This window comes from Ctenopharyngodon idella, chromosome 22 (genome assembly GCF_019924925.1).
Source record: "Ctenopharyngodon idella isolate HZGC_01 chromosome 22, HZGC01, whole genome shotgun sequence".
Classification (NCBI taxonomy): domain Eukaryota; kingdom Metazoa; phylum Chordata; class Actinopteri; order Cypriniformes; family Xenocyprididae; genus Ctenopharyngodon; species Ctenopharyngodon idella.
The window spans coordinates 14,262,098-14,284,624 of record NC_067241.1 but is presented as its reverse complement, the minus strand read 5'-3'; the positions used below and the strand labels follow the sequence as shown (position 1 = coordinate 14,284,624).

The 22,527-nt window shown below is 35.7% G+C and overlaps 2 protein-coding genes across 2 annotated transcripts; both read left to right on the top strand.

Moving 5' to 3' along the window:
- The first annotated feature begins 11,858 nt into the window (after positions 1 to 11,858).
- Positions 11,859 to 12,494, top strand: si:ch211-121a2.2 (uncharacterized protein LOC564515 homolog). Its single transcript, XM_051880713.1, has 2 exons — positions 11,859 to 12,220; positions 12,304 to 12,494. Exons 1-2 carry the CDS (start codon positions 11,977 to 11,979, stop codon positions 12,492 to 12,494), a joined length of 435 nt encoding a protein of 144 aa, XP_051736673.1. The 5' UTR covers positions 11,859 to 11,976.
- A 2,669-nt stretch (positions 12,495 to 15,163) lies between these two features.
- mdp1 (magnesium dependent phosphatase 1) lies at positions 15,164 to 18,803 on the top strand. The gene is made up of 6 exons (XM_051880711.1): positions 15,164 to 15,329; positions 15,629 to 15,692; positions 15,779 to 15,886; positions 15,976 to 16,083; positions 17,828 to 17,913; positions 18,035 to 18,803. Exons 1-6 carry the CDS (start codon positions 15,296 to 15,298, stop codon positions 18,115 to 18,117), a joined length of 483 nt encoding a protein of 160 aa, XP_051736671.1. The 5' UTR covers positions 15,164 to 15,295; the 3' UTR covers positions 18,118 to 18,803.
- The last annotated feature ends 3,724 nt before the right edge of the window (positions 18,804 to 22,527 follow it).

The window sequence follows — 22,527 nt, the reverse complement described above, 5'->3', positions numbered from 1 at the left end:
CCAGCTGACACAAGATAACTATTTAAATCATTAGCAGATGATCATTTATCTTACTAGACTGTTCTGACTAAACTAAAACTTCTAGTCATATTCAATCATATCATCTATCCTAAACTTTTTGTTATAATCTAGACATGCAGATGGATGGATTTTAGATCACAGTGGTGGAGAAGCACATCTTCTGAAAGAACCACCCCTGAGGAAAGCTGGAATAAATTAATTTATTTGAATACTAAGAGTTGTAATGAGTGACTTTTGAGGTCAATTGCAATTATCCAGATTCTTATTTGTTTGGGTTTTTCACTTAGCAACCATGAAGACGGCGGTATCCTTGTTTTGAAAGGATAAATGGATAAACACTAAATAAATAAATGTAGCAAGCAGTGTAATTGGCAATTTAACAGTCTCTCTGTTGTTTTGGCACCTTTAGAAATAATTAAGCAAATGTTGTGAAGGATGTCTTATCTCGCTCTATCTCACCTCCAGTGAAACCAAAAATTTAAGAGTACGGCTACTCCAAAATGATGAAGATGATGAATTTTAGATGATGATTTTTATAATATTCGCTTATTTATCACCAAAGCTCTTTCTATTATGTTGTAGATCATTAAACCATTAAACCAACTGATTTCTTTCCGAAATCAGTTTCATGAGGTACCTTCGTGCGCAAACGCTTCCTGCGAGCTCATTGCCTGATAAGGCAGCGAGGCAACAAGTCAGCTGCCTAAGTTTCCGGAGACAGCAGTATTGTTGAATGTTCAATCAATCATTGAACTGATTCGTTCAAAACACAGATTCATTCAGAAACAAAACAAACGTCTTAATAAGTGAGTTACTGAAACATTCATACAACTAATTCATTTAAGAATTACTTCAAATTAAAAAACATTTGTGTAAAAACTTTGAAAGTAAAACTTACCATCATCTTTTTCGATGTTTACTCATCACTTCAAAGTGAGTCTGGCATTCTTAAAATGGTTTAAGTAAAGTTTATGTAAACCTTTCATTTTTATTTTTGATTTACATTGTTTCATTGTTTATTGTATTGTAACTTTTTACCAGAAACTCTAGGACTTATTTTGTTTAGTAGTCTAATGTTTAATTTAATGTAAATCACTGAAACATTTTGTTCTTCAGAATCTTCAAGAATTGTGATCACTATCGTAACAAAAATAATTTTAACAAATTGTGATTCTCAATTTATCTCGAATCATGCAGCTCTGATTAATATTAGGGTTGCAAAGGGGTGGGAAATTTCCGGGATTAATTGGAAATGTGGGGCAATTTATACAAACTTTATCATAAACATTTCGTTTGGTCATAAGCAGACATGCATGCAAACTAATACAAGTTAAAAATAACATTTTTAACTGTACCCAGCATAATCATATAGTTTTGGGGATCTGTTGGCTGTAGGTAACTGCTGAAACTGAACGAAGGTCTTACGAGTGTGGAACGACATGAGGTTGAGTAATTAATGACAGAAATTTCATTTTTGGGTGAACTAACCCTTTAAAGGTGCCCAGAAAGGTACTAAAAACATATTTAATACAGTTCATGTGTCTACAGTGGTTCTAGCTTAATATTATAAAGCGACGGAAATACTTTTTGTGCACCAAAAAAACAAAATAATGACGTTTCAACAATATCTAGTGATGGGCGATTTTAAAACACTGCTTCTTTTGTTCTTTTGTTTCGAATCAGTGGTTTGGAGCGCCGAAGTCACTTGATTCCAGCAGTTTGGCAGTTTGACACGTGATCCGAATCACTGATTTGAAACAAAAGATTCAAAGCAGTGTTTTGAAATCAGACATCACTAGATATTGTTGAAAAGTCGATATTTTGTTTTTTTGGTGCACAAAAAGTATTCTCGTCGCTTTACAATATTAAGGTTGAACCACTGTAGTCACATGAACCACTGTAGTTTTAAATATGTTTTTAGTAGCTTTCTGGACACTGAAAGTGTAAATTAACTTGCTGGCAATGTAGGCCTCACTGAGCCATCGGATTTCATCAAAAATATCTTAATTTGTGTTTTTGGGTGAACTAACCCTTTAAGTTCCCTGTTATTGGCTAACTTGCAATTTAGCAAATTTCTAGTTTGTTCCCTTTAATTCCTATTAATTACCATTAATTCCCATAAATTCCCGTAATTTTGCAACCCTAATTAATATTAATAAAATGTATGTTTTACCATAACTTGGTCTTGGACAAATTTGATGAGAAATGCTTGAGTTCAAATTAACTTTTGATTGCAGACTTATATTGGCAAATCTGAGCACAGTTTGAGACATTTTCTGAAACTATAGCGGACGTGTGTAAGATTACTGGGATCTTTTTCTCAGAGCAAAATTGAAGACTGAACTGTAGAATTGCCGTGTTGAAGAAATGATTGTGATATTAAAGATATCTCATTTGTGATTTCTCTTTCCTGCGGGGATTCGTTGATTATTGTTTGAAAATGATTATACACGAGTAGGTAAAACAAATTCCTCCTGTGGGACCATAAAAGGCTCGTGATGATACACTAGTCCCGCAAGTATTACAATAACCATTGTTAGAAATGTCTTGTTAAGAGGGGAATTATTAATGAGATCCGAGTGTTGATTAGATTGACGCACAGCTGCATTGTTTGAGGCTATAAATATAAAAATGTAATTCTCAAATAAATGCCCGCTTGCCCTCAGAATCACTTTTAAAGTTTTTCTCTGCAGGAAGATTAACAGATAATGTTTTTTGTGTGCTGTTGGGGGAGTGAATTAGATTTGTACCCAAATCTGTTACATAAACCTGCGCCGTACCAGAAAACTTTGCGATGAGTTCTTTTATATTTTCTGTGTACTTTCTATACTCTACAGATTCAGATGTCTTCAAAGGGAAGCTCGCAGAGGGACGGGGTGTTTAGTCAGCAACATCTGAACTTAAGAGCCTGTCAATCAAATCTCAGCAGGAGCAGGTGAATCCATCTGAGGAAAATGACTGTAGGAATTGGGAATTGCTGTGAAAGCACAGAGAAAGAGGACGTAATGTAGAAACAGTGAAATGCAGCAACACTCTGTCTGACAGATCAAATCGAGAAAGGCAGAGTGAACTTAGGAGAAATGAATGATAAGAAGATGGAAATGAAAAGAGAGATTCACTTAGCAAAGATCCGCGAAGTGAGAATGAAGTGTACTTGTTTAAACCTGCAATGGCGCAAGAATTTCATTATGATGAGCAGCAGGTGAACTTCCTGTTCTTCATCCTCAACTCAATCTATATCTGTTCAAGCATCTTGATATGAGTCATCGTTCAAAAGACAAACGGAACATTGTAATGTCCATTTTGCAGTCTATTGTTCAAAGAAACAGCTTTTTTTGGAATTAAATGGCTAGCACATTATGTATTGTAAATGTAGGTTTAAAATACAATTAAATCATATTTTAAATCTTTCTGCATAATTTGACAAACTTACAGCTTGAGGGCTTGAAAATGACAAGATTTACCTTGAATTTTCTTTGTTTTCTCATATTCCAACTCAGGCTCTTACTGACACTGTTGTTTCCTTGATAACCAAGTACACTGAGGGGGAAAAAAAGAAGAAAAAACTCTGGTAAAACAATAAAATATATACATAAAATGCATTTTTAAAAATCAAAATCAAAAATAAATAAATGAAGATAGGATCAAATGGTTCGCAATACCATTTCAATATGAATTTTTAATGAAAATGTCTCTCTTTGAATCTCACTGGTATGCATTTTAGCATGCGTGAAGCATGATGGGTATTGCAGTTCAAGAGTTTTCGGTAACACTTTAGTATAGGGAACACATATAAACTATTAACTACGACTTTTCCCTCAATAAACTCCTAATTTACTGCTTATTAATAGTTAGTAAGTTAGTTGTTAAGTTTAGGTATTGGGTAGGATTAAGAATGTAGAATAAGGTCATGCAGAATAAGGCATTAATATGTGCTTAATAAGTACTAATAAATAGCCAATATTCCAGTAACATCCATGCTAATAAGCAACTAGTTTTCTGTTGGTTGTCCAAAATAATTTTAAAATCACAGCATTGCTGTAAGCAAAAAAAATACTAGCAGGAATGAATGTATTTATCAGAACTACATTCCTAAAGAACGTACATTATCAAGTTGGTCATTAAATTCAGTACATCAGCCACAGCTCTGATGACCTTCAGTTACTTATGCACTCATCCCTCCCTCTACACCAATCAGATGGAGGCAGTAATTATGGCCAGCAGCTGTGTTGGAGGTCAAGTATAAAGTCCAGTGATCTGTGTAGCAGAGCAGAAAGTGTTTTTGAAGTGACTGTTGGCAGGTTATGCCACATGTTTTTCTCATCCTTGCCTGTTTATATCTTTTTTCACTCTCTCTGGTAAAACTGTTATACTTTTACCACTTTTGTTTGTCTCATTTGAGGATTTTGGAGGGGTTTTGGGCACTTTTTAGGCTGAAGACTCGGACTAGTTAGACCAGCAAACCACCCAGGCTGGTAAAAACCATTTTCATTGAGCTTAGTAGTTAGTAGTAGCATGAAATGCCTGAAGAGGTTCGACCGAAGGGTATCCCTGAAATTCTTACCCTTAAGCCCATACTTAATGTCAAATTGAGGTTTGTTGACATTTTTAACACTGCAGGGCAAAGGGAAAAAAATGTAATGTAGATCCTTCAGGAAACTGTGGAGCAGACTGGAATTACTGGCAATAAATGAGCCTTGTTTCATTATCATTTCAACATGTGGTAACACGACATTGTGATTGTTCTTGGCAAACATCTCTCACACCATTTGTGACACTAAAGTGAGCAGTGCAACACAAATCCCATTACAAATTGAAAAACTATGTGCAAAACATCTCAAATAAATATTAAATATACAGTAAATATTTAATATAACTTTTTTTTTATAATATCTGAATATAAAATATACTTTTTACAATCCAGATGTTGTTTTTAAGGGTCTATTAACATAAAACAGTTATTTTATTTTTGCTTTTTGAGAGAAACTAAATCACTCATATCACTAATAATTAATGCAAGTGGTGACATTTATCAATATTTAACTGATGACTGATTAAGGTAAAACTATTGAATAACAGTATTTCACCAGAAGTTTGATTGACAGGCGATCTGACCAATCACAACACCAAATCTGCCATTTTGTCCGACAAACAAACTAGACAGGAGAGTTAGCAGACTAGCGTCGGTGGGCTTGAACTTGAAAAATGGTGTATTGACGTCCTTCCGTGGTTCAAACAACATGCCTTCTGATTCTGATGTTCATTCACTCAAAAGTCCGATGGATCATATTTGATGCTGACATTTTAACAATTTTTCTAAAAAAAAAAAAAAAAATTATATGGATAATCATTTTAGTTCAGTAAGTGTTCATATTAAAATATAACTAACAATATAAAATTTATTCTTACATTTACTTTAAGATTTCACAGCTAAAAGTCTTACAGAATTATACTAAATGGCCTTTTACTTGCTGAAAATAAATAAACTATCAATCAGATGACAGAATTCATATAAGTAAGTTTTTCAGCAGTTCTGAACATGTTGATAATTTAGAGGCCTTAGAAATTTGAGCATCAAATATGATAGAGTAGACTTAGTTTATAGGGTTAATCAAGACTCTTAAAACCTCGAGGAGGACTGAACCTGTAATAAGTGATTATAAACATCAACTTTTACCAATCTGACAGCTCATCGTATTTTCACCTGTGATATTATATATGAATGATTGGTTGAGAATGAGTGAGTAATTACTCACGACACATCAGAGTGGTTGTAAATCATAAGTGCTTCACTTTCATGTATGTTTACTTGAGTTATCCCAGGAATGCATCAATAGCAGCTTCTTCAAAGATGAGTCTTGGAATTTGATGGTCTCCTAGCAACCCGGCTCCTCTCAGCCTCCCTGTGGTGGATGGTTCTGATGGGCATTGTCCTCACCACCACAGGCTTCAGGGACAGAAGATGGGTTTAATCAAACGCGCCTGAAGAGAGGGAAAGAGCGAGAGAGGGATATCATCTGGAACATCCATGATATTTCATGTCATTTTATTTGAGCAGGAAATGAAAGATGGCAGAGACATACTGAGTGCGAATTCAGGCATCGAGTGCGTCGGAAGGGCTGCCGCTTTTACTTAGTTTGTGCTTGCTGTTTAATATTAAAACAGGAAAGTGTGGTTGTGATTACTTTGTGTCACGCACAATGCTTACCAGCTTGGGTCTTTGTCACATAGCCTACAAATTTTCATGGAAATGTGAATAAAATATAACAGTCCTTATGATTACTTCCAAAGTAATGGTAGACCTATCAAAAATAGATGCATTTTGATTTTTTTTAAATAGTCATGAACACCGCAATGAAACAGCTTCATAAATATTGTTTAATCTATTTTTAACACTAAGTTAATACTTTTTCAAAACAATTACTTCAGGAAAGTTTGTACCATATTCTGTTTGTTTTGATATATAATTTAGTTTACTTTTATTCAGTAAATAAACTAAATTACGACATTAAAATATGTGCGTCATTGACAAATAAGGTTATTAAAAGTATAAAAAAAAACAACAGAATGGCAATATAATTAATTTTGCAGTTTTATTAAGTGTTAACAATGATATTATGTGGTTTTTATAATCAATTAACACCGATTTTGTCATTTTTTACAAGATTTAAAACCAAAAAAGTAATTTGGTTTAACCAAAATTTCGGTTTTGCCCAATGACACTTTTGGTTATACCTAATGACGATATTTAGCTAGCAAAAGGACAAGCAAGCATTTTATATTTAGTACAAGTTTTTAAAATATTACAACATTTTCCATGTTTTATAGCAGTTGTACCAAATTACCTGATGTTTCGGGACATGCATATGAGCAAGTAAAAACATGAATTTTTCATACAGTTAAGAGAGAGTTAGTTACCATGCGGTTCTTTGCAGGTGTCTGAATGATGTCACATCCTGTCACTTGATATTGACCGCTTGACTTGATCCAGAATGGTCCCTTTATATTTGGTTACTCCGAATGACATCAGTGAAATTCATTTTACCGGACATTCTTTCTCATAACAAAGCAACGACATCTACACAATTTTAATACCATTTTGCACTATGTTGATGTTATAAAATCATGCCAGAAGAAAAAATATATACATTTATTACATTTTAAGATCACAAATGAAATGGCTGTATTTGGACGGTTAAACCGAATGACCTTTTGACACTTCAAAATCTTTAAAATATCTTTATATGAAACAAAATATGATTAAAACCTTTTGGATTCAATAAAAGAGGTCTAGTTGTACATACTTTGGTCATATCTTTGTTTTTTTTTTTTATCACTATTAAGGCCTTTGGGGAAAATATGGCTTTACAGTAGTAATAATAAATATATTTTATTGTATGATATGATTCGTGAGTATTTTGCACCATAGTTGTTTATAGGAAAATACACCCCAGTGAGCGTTTAGCCAATGCAGTGGTACTTACTCGACACTAATGAATGTCAATCCAGATATTAATCTATATTTCATGATTAGGTAATTCACTCTGTGATCGCTTCTGATTTTGTCGGAAACAGTACAAGAACATGCAGGTAGGCACATGTAAACTTGACAGAGGGGCACAGCGGTGGTTCAGTTCGACACAACCATTCAGAAATTGGTCAAGTAAAGTTTCACAAACCTTTGGTACTCGTTTTAAAACGAGCATCGTTGAAAGAACAATAACTTGCGGTTCAGTATGTGACTCAGATGTTGATTCAACCGCTCTGTCGAATTCCTGAAGTTCATTCGGTGAAGGATTCGTTGTAACGTGAGTGAAAATTCATTAACGAGTACAGGAATTGAGTACAGGAATTTTTTTTTAAAGTATTTAATTTATATATATATATATATATATATATATATATATATATATATATATATATTAGTAGCTAGAGATTTCACGAAACAAACCGTTGAGCTCCTCTGCTATTAGGCGCTTAACTTGAATCTTTTTTTTTTTTTTTCCCAAAATTATTTATTGTACAAATTTCACATATATTCAACAGATATAAATGTTTCACAGATAATGCTCTGAAGAGTTTCATATCATCATGAATCAATAACACTTTTACCTTAGTTATTATATATTGCGAACAGTAACATTCATATCAAAAATATAAAAAAAAAATATTTCCAGAAATTAGAGGAAAAAAAGAAAGGAAAAAAAAAAAAAAAAAAAAAGGGTATACATGTATATTTAAATTAAAGAAGAGGAATTTAAGTCTTTGTAAATGTTTATAGTTCTGATTGCTTTGCGGTTTGACAGTCCTTGTAATGTTTCAAAATAAATCTTCATGTCAGCCTTGAAATGGGTGATATTAGGTATCCTTTCAGACCATTTACATTTGTGTATATGAAATTTACCAAGTAATATTATAAGATTTAACATAAACACATGACTCTTATCTATACCTTTTTTGTCATAATAAAAAATAACATCTCTTTTCTCTATATTAATTTGGATTCCACTTAACATATTAAATAAATATTCCACATCAATCCAAAGCTTAACTTGAATCGCTCTCGCGGAGTCGCGGTGCTTTGATGTCATACGCAGCGCCAACGCATCTCGAACAAGCCTACTGTATTTTATATATATATATATATTAAATATATATATATAAATGTGTGTGTGTGTGTGTATTTGTATGCAATTCCTTGACAATGTTCTTATGTTACTAAAAAAAAAAAAAAAAAAAAAAAAAAAAAACAAGCCTAACGCCAAACAAATCGTTTCTATGGGAACCGTGGAACGCCTCTGCTTACGTCACATAGCATAACAGCATAAAAGCCAGAATTCTAGTTTTTTACAGCTTTACAGCTTCTATCAGTTCACAGAGCAGTATTGAGTTTTAGCGTTATATCTACTAGTGCATTATAGTAGAAACATTGTGTAAGACGACATTCTATACAGAGTCTATATTCGGCGTGTTCATACATAGTTTATAGACCCAAACTGTACAGAGTCACTTACAGTGTGTATACAGTTTGACAACAACTGTATATCTGATTTTATCATTTCTTTGATTTGTCAGCAGAAACACACATACAATGGCTACTAACTTCAGAGAAGTGTGTTTGGAGATATATCTCAACGGTGAATTCTACTGCAGTGAAAGTTGCTGGGTACCAGATGAGGAAGGTGTGGAGTTGGAGTTTCAGATCACCGATGCCATCTACGACCTTATCGGTACCGATCGGTCGGCACAGATACATCTGGAGCTGCAGGCTGAGACTGACAAAGCCATCTCAGTCAGTTACTGCGCTTTAGAGGGGAATGTTGTGAAGCTTGTTGCTGATAAGAACAACGCAACATCCGTCTGTGAATGTGAGAAGAAAGAGAAGCAGCTGGAGACTGATGTCAAAAATGTCGTCTCAGAGTTGGTGTCACGGGTGTGTGAAGGTCTGACTGACCCAGCAGGGCCTTCAACTGAAGTGGGAGAGAGCAGCAGTGGCATGGACGCTTCTCTTGAAGCCCCTGAGAACCGCCCAACAGGTGAATGTCAACAGAGCATTTGAGATGCAACATTACAATTAGATGCACATAGAAATGTCTTCCAAATCCACCAGACAAAATGCAACATAAAAGCACAATCAAATATACTTCAGTATATCTTTAGTTGGATCTCAGCACAATTAAAGTGCATTAAGTACAAAATTTGTTGTTCCAATGTAGCAGACTTTAAGTATTCCAGTTTAGTATAGCAAAAGTACAATTGCAGGGTATTTTTATTTATCACATAAATATGTAAATGTATAAGTTGCATACTTAGCACAAAATAAATGTATTTCAAATATATATTTTTTTCACTAGGGTAATCTGTTGTTAGAGATGTTTCTATTAACATATTATTTGTTTATTGTTGCTTTTTTTCAGAAAGTACCAATGGGTGGATGAACACGATTGGTACATTCTTTAAAAGGCTTTTCTGGAGGGATCCGGCTGTTCCAGAGCCAGTGTATGTCGCAGATGCAAGCACTCCTGAGCCAACATCTGAACTGGATCTGGTCGATACTGAGCCATCAAGTGTCCCATTTCCAAGTGTTCCTGAGCCGGAACCTGAACCAGAGGAGTCAAGTGTCCCAGGTCCAAGCAGTTCTGAGCCAGAACCTGAATTGGGCCTGGTTGATCTAGAGGAACCGTGTGACCCGGTTCCAAGAGTTCCTGAGCCGGAACCTGAATTGGACCTGGTTGATCCAGATGAGTCAAGTGTCCCAGGTCCAAGCAGTTCCGAGCCTTTAGGTCGGGAAGTTGATGACAATGATGCCATCACAGATTTGAAGAGCCCTACACTGGTGTCTGAAGATCTGAAGATGGACGCTTCTCTTGAAACCTCTGAAGAGAACAGCCCAAAAAGTAAATATCAACAGAGCATTTTGAGATGCGGTTGTCACTACTTCCATTTTTCGGGAGTTAATTCAGTTGTAGAATGCGGTTGTCACTCCTGTAAATTACTGAACTGTGTGTGTACAGAACAAATGAGATGCAAACACAAATGACTTTCAAGTTGGACTAATTATTCATGTTTGATCTGTGGTTAGAGATGTTTATGATAATATATTTATTTTCTTCTTTTTCAGAAAGTACTAAAGTGAAGAAGAACAAAATTTGTGCATTCTTCAAAAAGCTTTTTGGGAAAGATCCGACTATTCCAGAGCCTTTGTGCGTTCCAGATGTGAGCACTCCTGAGCCGGAACCTGAATTGGATCTGGTTGATCCTGATGAGTCCAGTCTCCCAGGTCCAAGCAGTTCCGAGCCAGAAACTATGTCCTCAGAAGGTCAGGAGGTTGACGTCGATGATGCCATCTCAGATTTGAAGAGCCCTACACTGGTGTCTGAAGATCTGGCCGAGTCAGCAGGGCCTTCAACAGAAGTGTCAGGGAGCAGCAGTGGGATCGATCAGAGTGGCATGGACGCTTCTCCTGAAACCCCTGAGAACAGCACAAAAGGTAAATGTCTACAGAGCATTTGAACTGTGTGTGTACAGAACAAATGAGATGCAAAAGAAATGGTTAGAAATCTGTGGTTAGAGATAATTCTAATAACATATTATTTGTTTTCTTCTATTTTCAGAAAGTACCAATGGATGGATGATGAACAAAATTGGTGCATTCTTTAAAATGCTTTTTTGGAGGGATCCGGCAGTTCCTGAGCCAGTGTGCGTTCCAGATGCAAGCACTCCTGAGCAAACATCTGAAATGGATCTGGTTCCGGTTCCAAGCGTTCCTGAGATGGAACCTGAATTCGATCAGGCTGATCCAGAGGAATCATGTGTTCCGGTTCCAAGCGTTTCTGAGATGGAACCTGAATTCGATCAGGCTGATCCAGAGGAATCATGTGTTCCGGTTCCAAGCGTTTCTGAGATGGAACCTGATTTGGATGTGGTTGATCCAGAACAATTGTGTGTCCCGGTTCCATGCGTTCTTGAGCTGGAATCTGAACTGGATCTGCTGTTTAATTCAGATGAACCATGTCACCTGGTTCCAAGCATTCCTGATCTGGATCTGTCTGATTCTGATGAATCATGTGACCTGGTTCCAAGCGTTCCTGAACTGGATCTGGTTGATTCAGATGAATCGTGTGTCCCAGGTCCAAGCAGTGCTGTGCCAAAACCTAATGCAAGCACTTCCAAGCAGGATCCATTTCCAGAAGAAGAAGGTTTTCAATTGTACAGGCGTGTGAAGGCCTGTACAATGCGTTACAAACCTGTCACTCAGGTCTGGAACAACATCTTCATTGGAAATGAGTAAGTCTACAACCCACCTTTGTCTAATATAAACCATGTGATTAATAATGTAATGCAGGAGTATGAACAGGAATCAAACACAATTATATTTCTATATTGTAAATCCTCATTAGCGAAAGACTAATCTAGACTGTTGTGTTTTTGTGCAGAGAGACAGCAAGGGACCGAATGAGAATGAAAGAGCTGGGCATTACTCACATCCTGAATGCTGCGGCTATGAAAAAGAAACTGAGGATCTTGTTGGGAATGCCATGGGAGAAAGACGTGAAAGACACAGTTGACACAGGAGCGAGTTATTACAGAGGAATTAAGATCCGTTATTGTGGCTTGCCTACAACAAAGGCTTCCAACATCAGCAAATACTTCTTGCCAGCTGCCAAATTTATCCACAAGGCCAAGAAAAACTCAGAAAGTAAGAACTTTTATCAAGTGTTTTGCAGTGACAAACTGTTTGGGAATTTTTTTTTGACGGTCTTTCTGTTTTTATTTCCACAGATAAGGTGTTCATTCACTGCACAGATGGTGTCAACTACGCTCCTACACTTTTTCTGGCATACCTCATGATCCACCATAACATGATTGTGGAGGATGCCATTGATTATCTGGTAAAGGTGAAATACATCAAGCCTGACATAGACTTCCTGAGGCAGCTGGCAATCCTCAATGAGGAACTTGTGCATAAGTAAAAACAAATGCACAGCACCGGTTAAAAATGGTGCACAAATAAAAAAAAAAAACAGATCAGATTTTTAAAAAGTACATAGCGAGGTTAGTAAGATCAGGGAGGAAGGAGGCGGGAACCGGCCGACATTAATGGATGAGGGTGAGGAGGTCCGGTTCCCAAAACGCACTGTCATCCAGTCCTGCACCTGCTGGGTGAACTCCTCCGCGATGCCTGGCGGCGGCGCTGGAGAGCCCTCAGTGGACGGCTCGATACTCTTCCGCCGCCTGGTGGCCGCAAGGAGACGGCTCTTCCATGTTCGGGCAGCCGGCAGGAGTCCCCCATTCCCTATGACAGGCTCCGGCCTCAGCGAACGGCGGTGACTCCTCCGCTCCCTCACGGACTGCGGGCAGCCACCCCTCCACTCCCCAGGCGGTTGGCAGCAAATTCGGCCGTCCCTCTGGCAACTCACTCCAGCCTGCATCCATGGCGGCAGACTCTGTTCAGCCATGCTCGATGGCATCGCGGATTCCCCACAGCAGCGAGGACTCTATGACAGTGCGTTCCTCCTTCCTCCCGGCCTCATCCTTAAATTTTAATAAAATATTACAATTGGTTAAGCATTGTTGTCAGTGTTCCTGGTTTCTGAATGACATTATTCCTTGATATGCTTGTGGTATGTGTTTGATTCTTCACAACTTTCACCAGTGTCTTTTTCCAAGAACAAATACCAAACTTTTTAGAAAATAGCAAGTGCTATCCAAAGGTTTTTAAAAGTAGCTTGCTAAATGTTTATTCTCAGTACTGAAGTTTATTTGTCACTACCGAAACACAATAATAAATAATTTAACCAGAAGGGTTACATTGATCTACTAAGATTTTGTCTATATCTTCCTTGTACATATATATTTTAAAAGGTTTTCACAGGTAAATCAATAACAGTTACCATTTTAACAATATGTCAAGTGTAATTTATGAGATTTGTTGTATTTTTAATCCAATCTTTCTTTATAAAAGGCATAAAGTTTATCATACTCATTTCAAAGTTAAGGATTCACTAGTTTGGATACACATTGAACCAAAATATCATAACATCTTAGTTTGTAATTCAGTGTACTTTATTTTTGACAAAACATCCCATGTTTCAGTCGTGACTGCATATTTTCGGTAGTGACTGTTGGTAGCCACAATATCTCATTACAGAATTTTAACTCTCATACTAAAACACTACTAAAACATTAAAATACTAATGATTTGCACAACTGTACTAAAATTTTGTTTATTTCCCCCAAATAAATGTTCCCTTTTGTCACTACCAAAACAATGATGATGTGTTTCGGTCGTGACGATTTTAGATACTTTTGAGCTTAGCTCAAAGATGCTAATAAGCACATGGTTAGCTAGCACAGTTCTGAACAGTTGTACACAGGAAAAAAAAACAACTAAATTTTATTGAATAACACTCAAAAAACAATGATGTCACAACCGAAACTTCACCACGTGTTTCGGTTGTGACTTTTGAACACATTTAACTCAAAATGATGGTACCTATCTACTATGAAAGAGAGGCTATGAGAGGAAGGGACAGGAATATTTCCTGATCATAATGTCGGGGTGTGGTTAAAATCAATCTCAGCCAATGGAATAAAATATACACTGTTTCGGTAGTGACATGAAAATACGACACATTGTTTTTTTTACATAAAGTTTCACGGTTTAAAAATAAAACATTAAAAAACATTAAAAATTTTAAAAATTAAAAAAAATTTTTTTTACTTTTTTAAACAAAATCAATTTTTTTATTTTATTTATTTATTTTTTAAAACATCGATGGAAAAAAATTATTTCGATATATTCACAAGATGAAATTTAGGGGTTAGGGATTCTGGACAGCCACCTCCCAGTTTAAGTACCCAATAAATGATGAATTTATTATATATATTATGCTTACTGATATTTTAAATATTTTTGTGGGATTCAATAGATAATAGAAGGATCTTAGTTAACATCTACAATTTGAATACATAAATGCTTTTTAAATGTGTTTTTTGGTTGTGGGACAGCAGTTTGTACCAATTCTGTAGAGTGGCCCATATATAATAAAAATAAAACAACTTTACATTTCTGTCCACTATGTATATATTTTAAAAAAAATCATGATAAAGGCAAATGAAGAGGAAAAGTGAGAAAATAATTTCATCGTTTGTTGAGGTCTGGTTTTAATGGTAGCCATTTTGTGGTACCAGCTGCTGTTTTTTCTCTGAACCTGAAATCGTCCCATACTCTCATTCACTATTCACTACATTAGTCCAGTAATATACAGCATCTGACAGAGAGACTCGGCACGCTTAAAAGCTTTGAGTGTGATGAAGGACACGATACGAGAGGAAGACAAATCAGCTTTATATTCTGCTTTGTTTATATTGTCTTTTACAAACTTACTATTCATAATATGCCTTTTTTTTTTGCTTCTGTTAAACCATAACAAATTTATGTAAACTTCAAACAAAAGCTTTCAGAATCTTTATTTTGTTTACCTGATTTTTTTTTCTGAATCCAAATGTATGTATATGTATCTAAATATATAGACATTATTAATAAACTTAAATAATTTTATATTATAAAGTATGAAATATAGTTCTATACGGTTATTATTATTGTTGTTGTCAAAGAAGACAGTTTGAAAACATCAAAACCACGTAACCACGTACGTTTCGATGACGTCATGGCGCCACTTCCGCATTACCGGTAAACGAAAGAAGTCTGTTCTGTATTTTCCATGTGATTTGATTTGAAGTTTTTCTCCGTGTCAGTCGCTAATCAAAGATGTCTAAACCGAAATTAATAGTGTTCGACCTCGGTAAGTTTCCACAGTCAATGTTTAGCGTTTTACTTTAGAATAACAGTATGGTTTTATAAGCCTCAGTAAATGAGAGAAATACTCTTCCTTTATGTCATCATTCATATGTAGACATCATAGAATACATACGTGGCTGATACCAAATAACCGTAACAATAACTGTAGTATCTGTGTGTGGTAATATTAATATTTTATAAATACAATGTATAGTCAAAACTATTTTTACCTTTTATAAAAAGGGTGATATATATATTATTATTATTATTTTCTTTTTTTTTTTCTCTCTCTGGTTTAAATAGATTACACCCTCTGGCCGTTCTGGGTTGACACTAATGTTAATCCACCTTTTCACATCGATGACAGGTTTGTCTTCTTCAGTTATAGTGTTAATTCATTGTTTGTTCTTTTTATTTAAAGAAGAATAAGAATGTTGTTGTTTCTGTCTCCAGCGGCACTGTGCGGGATTCAACACGTACCAAGGTTTCCATTTATCACGATACTGAAAAGATCCTGAGCTCACTCCATAGTCAGGGATTCAAGATCGGCATTGCATCACGGTAAGATTTCAGATGATCTTGCAAATCAGAAAAATATCTTCTGATCTGATACATATATTAAAGCTGTGTTCTTTCTCTGTTTTTCAAAGAACCACCGAGACGGAAGGAGCCAATCAGCTGCTCTCACTCTATAAACTCAACCAATACATCACCTTTAAGGAGATCTACCCTGGGTCAAAGGTCACTCACTTTAAAAGGTACTGTATAGGATGGACTTTTTTGAATTTGGCCAGTAATCAGTCCCATAGCAACCACCCTGAATACCCTGTAAAAATTCTTATATAGTGTCATTTCACAGTTCTGTTATAATAATGTGACAATCGTGACAAAATAGTGCATGTGTCTGTCTTTGCACATGGTATCTTGCTCACGAGGTGTGTGTGCGTGTGCCTATCCATTCACTGGTTTGACCTACATTATGAGAACCGCAGGCTTTATACTGTGGTGTTTATTATGAGGACATGTCGACGTCCTTGGAATGCAAAATGCTAAATAAACATTTTTAAATGATTTTTTATGCATTTAAAAATGCAGAAAGTTTTATGTGATGGGTAAATTTAGGGTCGGGTATGGAAGCTTGTTTCCGCCACTGAATAAAAAAATAAAAGGTAATTGCGATTTTTTTTCATCTCACAATTCTGACTTTTTTTTCTGGCAATTGTGAGTTTGCATCTCGCAATTCTGACTTTTCTGTCAGAATTGCATGATATAAACTCGCAATTGCAGTCAGAATTGTGAGTTATAAAGTCAGAATTGTGTTTGATTTAAAGTCAGAATTGTGTGATAAAGTTGCAATTGTGTGATATAAATTCAGAATTGTGTGATATAAAGTCGCAATTATGAGTTATAAAGTCAGAATTGTGTGATAAATTCACAATTGTGTGATAAAGTCGCAATTGTGTTATAAAGTCAGAATCGTGTGATAGTCGCAATTACGAGTTAAAGTCAGAATTGCGTAAAATAAAGTTGCAGTTATGGGTTATAAAGTCAGAATTGCGTCATATAGTCATGATTATAGTCACAATTATGAGTTATAAAGTCAGAATTGTGAGATATAAAGTCGCAATTGTGTTATAAAGTCAGAATTGTGTAGTCGCAATTACGAGTTATAAAGTCCGAATTGCGTGATAAAGTCGCAATTGTGTTTTAAAAAGTCAGAATTGCATAAAATAAAGTTGTAATTATGGGTTATAAAGTCAGAATTGCGTGATAAAGTCGCAATTGTGTTTTAAAAAGTCAGAATTGCATAAAATAAAGTTGTAATTATGGGTTATAAAGTCAGAATTGTGTGATATAGTCAAAATTGTGTGATAAAGTCGCAATTGTGTTATAAAGTCAGAATTGTGAGATATAAAATCGCAATTATGAGTTAAAAAGTCAGAATTGCGTAAAATAAAGTTGCAATTATGAGTTATAAAGTCAGAATTGTGAGATATAAAGTCGCAATTACGAGTTAAAAAATCAGAATTGCGTAAAATAAAGTCGCAATTGTGTTATAAAGTCAGAATTGTGTGATAGTCGCAATTACGAGTTATAAAGTCAGAATTGCATGATATTAAGTCACAATTGCGTTATATAGTCAGAATTGTGTGATATAAACTCGCAATTCTGAGAAAAGTCAGTCTTTTTTTCCTCAGAATTGAACTTAACTCACAATTTTAAGTTTATTTGTCACAATTCTGAGAAAAGAATTTTGACTTTATTTCTTGCAATTGCAAATTTATATTTTGACTGGGAGATAAAAATTCACAATTATGTTTTTTATTTTTTATTCAGTGGTGGAAACAAGCTTCCATAGTTAGGGGATGGATAATCTCATTAGCTCAGTATAAAAACCGTTACGTCTATTGAATGTCCTCATTATGAAAGATGTACCAACATGTGTGTGTGCGTCTACCTTCGACCATCTGACAACTGTTGTTCTGTCTCTTCTGTCTCCAGGCTGAAAGCTGACAGTGGCGTCCAGTTTTCTGACATGATGTTCTTTGATGATGAGGATAGGAACATCGTGGAGGTTGGCAAACTAGGTAGGTCTTGGCTTATTCTCCGCCACAAACCTTTATAGCTGCTTCAGAGATCTTGAACTGTGTGATGAAAGTTGGAGACTGTTCGTTCGGTTGATTCACCAGCTGTTTTCCGCTCTTTCAGGTGTTCACTGCGTGTTGGTTCGTAATGCGATCACCTCTGGTCTAGTCAATAAAGCACTGGAGGAGTTCAGTAAGAAGCAGTGATGGTGTCTGGTCCCGCAGAGATGCAGCTGCTGCAAATGAAGAAGAATCTGTTCGCTATGCAAATGGCATGTTATAGAGAACTAGGAGTGTCATGTTCAGTGGTTATTTCTGTGTAATCAACTGTCCAATGATAGTTTTTAACTTGACAAATGTAATTGGCGAAAGCATAAAATGCAATTTTAGCATTTAAATAATTTAGATTTTTGGTACATTTGTAATGCAATTTATTTATATTTTTATTTTTCAGTGTATAAATTGATAATTGCACCTGTGCTTAATTTTTTATCTAATAAACCCCTGGTTTCACAGACAAGGATTAAGCTATTCCTAGACTAAAATGCATGTTTGACCTGTTTTAACTGAAAGCAACTTGTACTGACATCTTAGAATATGTCAGAGCCATTTGTTTGGGTTCAAGATGCACATTAGTAATGTTTTTTTTTCTAGGGTATGTTTACGAAAGATACTTAAATACCCTAAATTGAACTAATGCCTAATCCTGGCTTAGTCTAAGCCCTGTCTGTGAAACCGGGCCAAAGACCGTTAAGTTAAACTTTTAACTATACAGCTCACACAGTTTGTAAAACAAAAAGGTCAGTGTTTTAATTGTTAATGTATGTGGCATTTAAATATGTTCTATTTTTACAATAGAAAAATATTTTATATTTATAAAACATGGCATCCAATTTCTGTTTGTCTTTCTTTTTTCTCTTGGTGTGTTCCTGGATATTTTCAACTTATTTCTCACAAAAATATTTTTTTAAAATAAAAGTAAACATTCTAGTTTTAAAGGATAGCCTTAGATATATACTGTATTAAAATATATTTATCATGCTGTAATTACTTTTCTCTCATTTTTAGGTGTACTGAAATGTAAATTTGCCCATTTACTATTCAAAAGTTTGGGGTTTTAAGAAATTAATACTTTTATTCAGCAAGGATGTATTAAATTGATCAAAAGTGACAGTAAAGACATTTATAATGTTACAAACTTTTTCAATTTCAAATATATGGGGTGTGAAAGGTTATCAGATCTTTCAACCAGGACATATTTGAACATTGATCATTTGAAAAAAAAAAAAAAAAATCCAAATATTAAACAAAAAATAATAATAATGTTTGAAACAGGGTCGTTATCATTAACTAAATCTAAAACTTAAAGGTGCCCTAGATTGTAAAATTGAATCTCAACATAACACCGACTGTGACGCAACAGTCGTGATTATTAATATGTACGCCCCCAACATTTGCATATACCAGCCTATAGAGACAGAGCGACACGCGTCATAATCTGAAAACCACGCCCACTGTGGGGGACAATCCAACAGTCCCCATTGATAGTGTGAGGCTGCCTCCTTGTCATTTCTGGCTTATAACAAAAAATAGAACAATGTCTGAAAGCTGCTATGTGACATGGTGTACAGCAAACAAGCTGAAAAACCCAGAACTAAGTTTTTATAAGCTGTCGACCCCCCCAAAAAACGAATGTTTAAGGACACAAAAGTGGATACAGGTTTTTTAGCTTGTTAGCTGTACACCTTGTCACACAGCAGCTTTTAGACATTGTTCTGTTTTTTGTAATAAATCAGAAATGACAAGGAGGCAGCCTCACGCAATACAAAGTCAATGGAGACGGTTGGATTGTTTCCCCCCCGGTGGGCGTGGTCAGATTATACTAAATGCGCTCTGTCTCTATGTTCTAAGCATTAGACAAGCCAGTATTAAAGGGTTAGTTCACCCAAAAATGAAAATTCTGTCATTTATTACTCACCCTCGTGCCGTTTTACACCCGTAAGACCTTCGTTCATCTTCGGAACGCAAATTGAGATATTTTTGTTTAAATCCGATGGCTCCGTGAGGCCTACATAGGGAGCAATGACATTTCCTCTCTCAAGATCCATAAAGGTACTAAAAACATATTTAAATCAGTTCATATGAGTACAGTGGTTCAATATTAATATTATAAAGCGACGAGAATATTTTTGGTGTGCCAAAAAAAACTAAATAACGAATTATTTAGTGATGGCCGATTTCAAAACACTGTTTCATGAAGCTTCGGAGCATAATGAATCAGCGTGTCGAATCCGCAGTTCGGATTCGCCAAAGTCACGTGATTTCAGCAGTTTGGCGGTTTGACACGCGATCCGAATCATGATTCGATACGCTGATTCATAACGCTCCGAATCTTCCTGAAGCAGTGTTTTGAAATCGGCCATCACTAAATAAGTCGTTTTTTTTTTTTTGGCGCACCAAAAATATTCTCGTCGCTTTATAATATTAATATTGAACCGCTGTACTCACATGAACTGATTTAAATATGTTTTTAGTACCTTTATGGATCTTGAGAGAGGAAATGTCATTGCTCCCTATGTAGGCCTCACGGAGCCATCGGATTTAAACAAAAATATCTTAATTTGTGTTCAGAAGATCAACGAAGGTCTTACGGGTGTAAAACGGCACGAGGGTGAGTAATTAATGACAGAATTTTCATTTTTGGGTGAACTAACCCTTTAGGGTCTGGAGCTGCACAGCCGAATCATCAGACGTTCTGCAGGTATTGTGAAGCAAGCAAGGACAATGGCGATATAACTGTTTATGATACATGATATCATGATATATTTAGTGATATTTGTAAATTGTCTTTCTAAATGTTTCGTTAGCATGTTGTTAATGTACTGTTAAATGTGGTTAGAGTTACCATTGTTTCTTACTGTATTCGCGGAGGCCAGAGCCATGTCGTTATTTTAATTTTTAAACGCTTGCAGTCTGTATAATTCATAAACGCATCTTCATTCTTTATAAATCTCTCCATGTGTGTAGCTTTAGCCACGTTAGCCGTGAAACACTATCAAACTTATTCAGAATCGCATGTAAACATCCACAAAATACTTACGTGATCTGATATGCTGTATCACGAACATTTTGTAAAGATCCATTTTGAGAGTTATATCAGCTGTGTGAACTTATTCTATTGTTTATGCAATGTTTAATGGACTCTCGAGCTTGGGGGCGGGGAGCACGAGCATTTAAAGGTGTACACGCACAGAATCGGCGCATTTTTGATTACACCCCAAAACAGGCAGTTAAAACATGGTATAATAAATAATAAATGGGGTATTTTGAGCTGAAACTTCACAGACACATTCTGTGGACACCAGAGACTTATATTACATCTTGTGAAATAGTGCACCTTTAATAATAAAAAAAAAAAAAAAAAAAAAAAAACTATAAAAATGACAAAAACAACAAAATTAATTAATTTAATTCAAAATGAATTAAAAAATATTACAAAAAACTATAATAGTATACACCGATGAGCCAAAACATTATGAGCAGTCACAGGTTAAGTGAATATCTTTGATCATCTCCTAACAAGGCCATATATTAAAGGGCACCTATTATGCAAAATCCATTTTTACATGGTGTTTGGACATAAATGTGTGTTGGCAGTGTGTGAACACAACCACCCTATGATAAAAATCCACCTACTCCTTTTTTAAAAATCCCCATTAAACCAAAGCAGTCTCATTAGACAAGCCGTATTGATTCTCTGAGCAGTGTGATGTCACACTGCTCAGGCCCCGCCCACGGCCGCTGACTGACAGTTCTGCATTACCGTAGTTTCTGCACTCAGCTATTTGTATGCTGTCCGCCATTTTCTCTGCACTCGAGCAGCTTTACCTACAATGTCTCATAAGCAACCCTAAATATGTGTTTACTGTTAGTTGTAACGAGTGTTTTTTGTGTAATTCGATCGCTGTGTATGTTAATGCAAAAGAGAGAAAGTACGGATAAGACTTTAATGCGCACTTCTTGTGCTATAATTTATTCAGCTCTTACTGTGATTTTCTGGAGTGAAAACGGATGCTTCATCTTTTGTGTGATGTACAATAAACTTCATAAGACTCATCAGTAAAGTTTGGACGGGGTCCGAACAGGCTTGTACTAAAAGTGGATAAAAGCAAGATGACAACAATTTATAACCGTAATTAAACTAAACCTGTTCTGTCTCCATGCAGCATATATTCTCTGGTTCTGTAGGCATCATTGTCTGACTCCGGTTTGTACTGAACACCATTGCTGACCGTTTCTGACATTTTCAGTGCTTGAGATTGTCCTGTTTTGTTGTTGCATGAGCCCTTGAAAGGGGGCCGAGAACAGCAGCTCATTTGCATTTAAAAGGACACACAAAAACGGCTTGTTTTTGCTCACACAACAAAACTGGCTATTTTAACATGCTATAAAAATGTTCTGTGGGGTATTTTGAGCTGAAACTTCACATACACACTCTGGAGACATCAGAGACTTATTTCACATCTTGTAAAAAGGGACATAATAGGTCCCCTTTAAGGTCTGGGTAGATTAGATGGTAAGCAAACAATCAGTTCTTGTGGACCTCAACGTGTCGGA